This window comes from Lactuca virosa, chromosome 1 (assembly GCF_052849685.1).
Source record: "Lactuca virosa cultivar CGN04683 chromosome 1, Lactuca_virosa_CGN04683_v6, whole genome shotgun sequence".
Lineage (NCBI taxonomy): Eukaryota > Viridiplantae > Streptophyta > Magnoliopsida > Asterales > Asteraceae > Lactuca > Lactuca virosa.
Window position 1 is genome coordinate 62,262,412 of NC_136426.1, and position 8,334 is coordinate 62,270,745.

General features: G+C 35.4%; 1 protein-coding gene across 1 annotated transcript; it reads right to left on the minus strand.

Annotated features, from left to right (window-relative positions):
- Positions 1-7,059: 7,059 nt before the first annotated feature.
- LOC145104883 (uncharacterized) lies at positions 7,060-8,025 on the minus strand. The gene has a single exon (XM_079042049.1). It carries the CDS (start codon positions 7,948-7,950, stop codon positions 7,300-7,302), a length of 651 nt encoding a protein of 216 aa, XP_078898175.1. The 5' UTR covers positions 7,951-8,025; the 3' UTR covers positions 7,060-7,299.
- Between the last annotated feature and the right edge of the window lie 309 nt (positions 8,026-8,334).

The following is an 8,334-nucleotide window of genomic DNA, read 5'->3' on the forward strand; positions in this document are numbered from 1 at the left end:
CATGATCTACTTATAAAAATCATGAGAAAATTTATGATTTGCAAAACTATAAAGTTTTTGGAAACTTTTTTCCAAAATATAGTATTTCTAACAAAAAAGGGGCACATTCTAATTATTTCACTATTTTGTGGGTTACAACCCAAAAATATGATGTTGAACTTACACATTGAAACTAGACTAAATATTTACAATTTACTATGTGTTTATATAAATATTTATATAAATGTTCTTGACAAACAGACATGATAAACTATAATTGGTATAGTTTGGGAGTTACAAACACTACACTATCAATTTAGAGGAAATAAATAATTATTAAAGGTATAATTATTTTATTTACAAGATAACGAATTTTCAGTACTATAGACGTAAACCAGTTGATACAGACTTGTGAGACACTACTTCATTGTACCCACCAGGGTACCCACTAAAGTCCTGAATTATAACCAGAGTCTCTTGTAGGGAGAGCGTAACACTTGTGTATAGATCTATACGAGATTGACAATCCTGCACCTAAATTGTTAGCTACAGTTAGACCAGCATGTATGGGGTGACAAATGTCGTAACAGTCCCGACGCTAGAAGAACGTCGTTCAGGCCACTAGTCGTATTAGTAAGGTTATAATAACTCATATAGAGTATCGACAACACATTTGATTTACGGGCTAACATACATTCAAGTAGTTTTATATAAAATGATAAGATTACATAACACTATTTTCAGTACAACATTACTTACATTTTTAGTCTTTAGATTAAGACTTACAGTTCATTTATAAGAAAATATTGGATTTTTTGGAAGTACACACTATCTTTTTACACAAAACAGTTGCAAACTCCTTCGCATACAAAAACGCTTATGAACTCACCAACTTAATTGTTGACACTTTTCAAAATCACGTGTATTCTCAGTAAATCAGTAAACAGGTAACCACAAGGATTTTTGGTGGATGGGACGTCGCTGCATCTCGTTATTCATTTTATCATATGCACTTGATATATTATGTAAACAATATTTTGAGTACAATGTAAACATATTATTTTTCAATGTAATGGTTGTAATGCTTTGATCTCTATTATTCAATTGTTATGATACTGTACATGAAGTCCTCCGCCCCCAGATGTTTCTGCCGTTCTGGTTTGGGGGTGCGACAAGCATTGTTCTGGTTCTGCAGCGGATGTGGTTTTTACCTTGGGGGAGTCTCCGCTCAGATTTGGCGTACACGCCTAGTTTTGGAAATCTTTGGGATTTTAGTCATAGTTTCAAGCATTAAGTGTGGCAATGACTCGGGCAAGAAGTAATTGGTTGGAAGATCCCTCAAGGGGATTCAAAGGAGGGTTGTTACAAAAATGTTGGTAAGGACAAATTTTGAGGACGAAATCTAATTTAAGTGGGAGAGAATTGTAACACCCATTTTCCTTAATGGATCAATGTAGGGAATTAAGGAGTCAAAGACTTGATTTTTGGAGAAAACAATGAGTCAAGACGTGACCATAGGGAGGTCACAACGTGACAAGTTGAGAATGAGAACGCGTATCAGGAGGCTAGTTTTTCTTCTGGTCATCGTGTTGGATTCAAAAAGCTTTTATCGGATATTGCTTCTATTACTAGAAATGATGATAAACCAGGAGGTATGTGTGAGTTGGATAACTACTTGAAGGATAAGTTGTTGCCTAAAGACATGGAACTTGATTTGTTGGCGTGGTGGAAAACAAATGGGTTTAAGCACCCGACACTACAAAGGATAGCCAAAGATATATTAGCTATTCCTGTGTCCACTGTTGCCTCAGAATCAGCTTTCAACACTAGTGGAAGATTAGTAGGTCCTCATCGTAGTCGACTTCATCCAAAGACATTGGAGGCTTTAATGTGTGCTCAAAGTTGGTTGGTTGTTGAATGAAATTCGAGGTAATATACTAATTTATATTAATTATATGAAATTATGAATTGTTTTTGCATATTAATAATATTCTTGTTAAATTGCTTTTTATGTTTTCTTATATACAACAACTTGTCCAGAAGAGACTGAGGCATATTTTCGTTCTGTTGAATTTGATTATGATGTGGAAGAGGTAAAATGAGCCTACTAAGAATATTACTTTTATATACTTTATATGATTTTGTGTTTGTTTAACAAGTTGTAGGAAAACACTAAAGAAAGTGGGACACACAAGTTTGGATGATTTTGTTTGGTTTTGAGTTTGTTTTAATGTTAAGTGGTAATGTATTATTGTGATGAATTAGATTTTCATATTTAGTACTTTGGTGTTATGGACTTTTGGTTGGTTGGTTGTTGTTAACATATTAGACTATTAGAAATTTCTATTTGGTTCAATGATTTAAGAACTTATTTGGTATTTTAAGGATATGTAACGTTTTAATTTCTCATTCTGTAATTTTAGTTTTTCCATTTTTTCTGCCAAATTTCGGGTTTTTGGGTTGTTATCGGGTTTCAGATTTAGGGTCAGGTTCGGGGAAAGTTTCAGCCCCGACGGGGCGCCCCGATAAGAAACCCGTCGGGTATCGGGTAGGGGTCAGGCACATATTTAAATATCAGGTTCGGGGATGGGATATGTTGCCCAACCCCGTTTCCATTCCTAGTATGGTCACGAACTGACAAGGGCTACAACCCAAGCCCATAATCTTTTAAGGTTTCCTTCATATTTAAGCCCCTAATATTGGATTTAGGGTTTCATTTCCAGCCTCCATCACCCTTTAGAACTTTGATTAAACCCTAATAGCCTCCTATTCATTTTTGTGCTTATTCTTGGAGTTTTGGTGTCCTTGGAAGGAAGAAGAAGACCCTTGTGGTGTAGAAGACGACAAGCTTGGAGTTTGAGTTTGAGCCATTTTCTGGAGCATTGTGAGTATTCAAGATCCAAACTTTATGATGTTAGCTTTTAGATCTAGGCCTATTGTTCCTTTTTCTTCATATTGTGGAAGTTTGGATGGGAGGATTCCATAAAGTTGGCAACTTTACGGGTCCTTATGGTCCCTTGAATGTTGTATTTTATGGATTTGAGATTTGGCTGAGTTTTGATGTCATTCATGTGAGCGTGGTTTCATTTCTTCTTCATTTTGACCTTTTATGAGATCAAGACATGCATTAGACATGAATGTCTATAAAACATCGATTTTTAGGATGCTTTCGGAGTAAGAAGGCCCTTATGGAAAGTTGGAATGAATGGCCTTAAGGGTTAAGGGTTAAATACATTAAGTGTCCCAATCTATAGTAGTCACGACGTGACCATATGGTGGTCGCGACATGACAATGAGATTTATCTTGATTATTTTGGTCTGGATTGGTCATGATGTGGCGGCGGTTTTGGGTTGCGAATGAGTTGTCGAATCTAGAAGTTTTGGATCGGGACTGATTGTTGGCCACGACGTGACCATGGACTGGTCATGATATGAGAGTTAGTTTTTGGTATTGTGGTTGTCAACTTTGACATTGACCGTTGACTTTCGGCATGGGTTGACTTTTGGTCAAACTAAGGGTTTTAGAGTGTAGACCGAGAGGGTACTCTTTATTGTTGTTAGGTGCCTTGTAGGATCACTCTTCTTTAGGTGAGAGTTGTGGTGTTTAGCTGCTACTTGCAAGGTGAGTCTTCTCACAATACTTGCTCGTGTAATAGTATATGCATGTTGACCAGCTAGGTCTTATTTGTCGATTGTTGAAATATGTGAACCGAGTTGCTGATAACTTCTGGATTGTTGTGAGTCCATGGGACTGATGATAGTCCCAAGGGTTGTTGATAACCTGTGAGGTGTGCTGTTAATCCACAAGACGTGTTGTTAGCGCACTGGGACCGCTAAAAGTCCCCTGGGTTGATGATAACACATAGTTGTTTATTATGTTGTTTTGTATGCGATATTTTGAGGAGCTTACTAAGCTTTGTGCTTACAATTATGGATTAACTATTTTGCAAGTATTTATCAGGTTTCGAAGGCGTGACTATACACACACATCAACAGTTTTATGATTCGAAATTCCACAGTGTCTTCATTATAACTAAGACTTCTAAGTAATGGTTTATGAGCAAATGGTTTTCCCTGAATGTAGTTTTGTAAAAATGGATGTTATTATTATTTTAAAAATAAAAAATTTAGTCGTGGTTCTTTTTAGGGATGTTACAATTTATTTGTAAAAATATTTATTTGTTTATCCGATGTTAAAACCAAGTTTTAAGAATAATGTATGGATTAGTTTATCCGATATGAAAAAAATAGTTGATAAGTTATTTTTAGTGTTTGACAAATTTTTATGTTATGTTAATAAATGAAGCAACTTATCAAAAACTTATTAAATAAGTCAATAAGTAAGTAGGAAATGACTTATCAAAAATTCATTATTTAAGTTAATAAGTGTTAATGAAATATTTTTCTTCAAACTCTAAAAACTCTTTATTACCGAGGTCAAACCGGAATACGCCAATAAACATTTCAAATAAGAAATTCCAAACACCCTTTTAGTTAACATTCGTGTTGTATCTCCAACCAACGAGACAAACTAGTCATGTGAAAAAAGTTACAAGAATTATTTTCTTTTTCTTTAAATTATGTACTTGAAATAATTCATTGTATTCATTGTATAATTGAAAATGTTTACTATTTGATGTATTCTAGAAGTTAAATTTTGTGTTGTTGACTTATTGTAGAGTTAAAATTAGTCCCTCTTGTTTGTATTTTTTTTTTGTGAAGTTCAAAAAATTTTAAACTTGCAAATATAGTTTTTTAGAGGGTTTGGTTGTAGAACAAGTTTTTGTCGAAGTTGAAAAGAATATTATACCTTTTTAATTCATTTTTTATATATTTTTATTATGTTATGTTTACGATTATGAAAGAAAGTTGTAAATTTTGTCATGTATTTAGCAAAATTTTGGGATTTTAGATTCCAAACGATGAAATTTGCACAAAATGTTCCTATGGCCATGTTTCATTTTGAGTTTAGTCCCTCCCCAAATTGAAATTTATTTTCATTCATGTAATTTCTTTTTAAAAATTTTCATTTGTTTTAATAAGATTAATAAATAGAAAATGGTCAACCACCCCACCCTCAATCTAAACTCACATAACACCACAGTAGTCATGACGCCATCTTCCACTTTTTCATCTCTCATCTTTACCATTGTAGATACCAAAGGTGTAAAGCCCATCATCGGTAATGTAACACCTACTTTTTTTTTTTTGTCAAAATTTAAAATTGTTTAAAATGTAAAAAAAAAAAAATAGGAACTAAAATTGTTTAAAAAAAATAGTTTCAGTCAATCAAAACATTCATTTTTACTTTCTCTCACCTATCTCCTCTCGCTACCAACTTAGCACCTCATTTTTAGCAACTTGCTTAACACCTTTTAGGCAGTGATGACTTGTAACACTCATAATACCTCTTAGCATGTCACTTAAAGAGATCACTCCCTAGTCCCTATAGCCTAATAGGGGTGATAAATTGAAACTTATGGGCGCTTAATGTTACACACTGATTTGGGTGGTGTGAAAGGAAAGTAACTCTAGATTGGTCAATGGAAAACTTTGCAACCCACTAAAGACAGCAGACTGACTTTCAGATGCTCGCATTCAACTGGTTAAAGAAGCATCGAGCTAGAAGGAATAGACTTAGTTGGATAAATTGATGTATTGATCCTGCTTCCTCTTTCTTGTTTAACTGTGTATCTCTTGCTGCTAGTAAACCAACAATCAGAATTTAAAACGATTATTTTAACGCGCTTTATTAAATTATTGCAAACAAACAAAAGCATCACCAAGTATTTGGTCGGTACCCAAACCTATATTAATATCTATCTTATAATACAAGTAAGCTCAATTATATCCACCAAACAAAGAGACATTTGTTTACAACATTTTTTTATACGAAGAGACATCTGTTTACAACATTTTTTTATACCAACATATGTTTGCTTACATTACTTATTTTATTTTATAGACTTTATTTTTATTTTTATTTTTATTTCATCGCGACATTTAAGCTTGAGTTCCGACAACCTTAACTGGGCCACATCGAAAACCCCAAACACATTGTGTGAAAATAAATTTGGTATTCAACAGCCCACTAGCATAAAAAAAACTAATCGTTTCCGGGTTTAAAAAGACTTGATGATCATATTTTATATTTCTTTGCATCGATCGCATAAAATAGAATATTTTAGACAACAAAACCAACGTGTTATGAATGGGATTTTGAATTTGGTACAAGGATGGTGATTAATCCAGCTTCAATATCCATCATATCATTGTGTTTGAAAAAAATAAAGAAACTAACACATAAAAACCAGAAAATCATCTTTTCTCACCGGTCCCGTTGTTTCAATTTATGTTCATGTTAAAGTGACTTTGTGACTAGTGTCGTCACATGGTACCGTTAGCGTACGATTTTTTTTTTCTTTTTACAATCATATTTTACTAATTCAAAATACATTTTGACTATTTAAAATGTGTTGGAAAAAATGCATATAACTATACAAGGCAGAAAAAGGTATACAAAATGGCATCTGTGTTGAAAAATTATTGCTTATAAATTAGAAACAAGTCCAAAGTCGACGGTTGATTAGTTCCACGAGACAAGGACTCCTCTGCCACATGTCCATAAATTGATGGTCAACTTTTCCTCCCAAGACGCCACGACAAAACGTTTCGAGTCTTTAAAAAAACTCTGCATCTATTTCTTTAATATTTCCAATTTGTAAAGTCCAAAGACACACCAAGTACTTTTGTATTTTAAAACTTAACATCACAGTTCGTAGTTTGAAAATTGAAATTCAAACACGATTTTGAAGTTATAACAAAGGCTTAATGATAATATTGAATTTATGTATGTTCACATAAAAACTGTGATTCAACTCACGTTATCTAAGGTTAAAAAGTGATTGAAGATGGATTACTTTAAACAAAAGTACCAAATCATAAAAAAGAACAAAAAAATAATAATTGAACACTGTTACATCTTTTGAAATGGCACGAATCAGATTCAAGTAGACCCACAAAGACGATTAACAGCTGCAATAATCAAATCACAACCAGATACTACAAGAGTCAAAGCCATTTCAAAACCTGAAAATTCTTGTTTAAGGTATTTACAGTAGTCTAAATCATGTGAATCTCCAGTTAATTAAAGGAGACTTCACAATCTACGCCAACATTCTTTCAGATGTATCTACAACGGAAATTGGTGAGCCCACATATGAAAAAAAAAAAAGAACTCATCTGACAGGATCAAAATGATCTACAAAATTGGTTGTGAATTGTGATTTGTGACTCATGATTGTACTAGGGGTGGCAGAATCAATCACCGGCTTTGGACATAACGGAGAGCCGACTAGGCCTTGGTTGGAAGTCACTCCGCCGTCTCTGCTGGTGCGACGAGGGACGAATCAATGCCGCCAACGCTCTCTTCACCAGATCACCTTCCACAGTCCCGATTCTCACAAGCGAATTCGTCATCGCCGATCTCCGAGCGTACAATCTGTGCGAGTGATACGACGCCATACTGTCGTGACTACCGTTACCATTTCTTGTACTCGAGTTCTTGTGCAAACTACACCGAAACGATCCAGGATGCGTCGTCGGCGAGCAGAGACACGTCTTCTTCGATCCATGACTCCACGCCTTATTCGTATTGTTATTACGATCACAACGCCGATTCACGTTTCTCGGCGACGACGACGCCGCAACCGAACGGCCAGGAGACGAGTGACGATGACCGATCAAAAACCGAACCGACGGGGATGATGACGTGTAACCGGAACGAACGCTGATTCTCGAAGGCGACGTTGATCTGGTCGAGGAAGAGAAACCAGACATGGAAGAAGTAAAAGCAGAGGAAGACGATGAGATTGTGGAGGAACAAAACCTACCGGACGGTGAAATTGATCGCTGAAAACTACTCCGGATGACTGATGCTCCACCGGATTTGTTTCTCTCGGACGACATCATTAAATTGGCAGAGTAACCGACGAATTCAAGGAAGAAGAAACCGTAAAATTGGGAATTTATCAGGGTGGAGTTTAAGTGTTCAGTTTGGCAAACCCAGAGTAGCAAGAGCCACCGTTTATATAGCAAGTTCAAAAGGTCGTGGCAGAAGTGAAATTAAGTGTGACATAGATGGTCAATTATAACACGTCAGCCGTTGGTTAAAGGAAACAACGGCTTCCGAACTCTTCCATAAGCTATGGGCGGTGAGAAACAAAGAGCGAATATATTGGTCACGCTCCGTGAATATCACGCGCCTATAAGAGTGGCGCGTTGATAATATTTCTTTGACTGAGAGTGGGCTTATGGAATTAGATGTAACGGCTTGGGCGCGAAAGATGGCGCTTG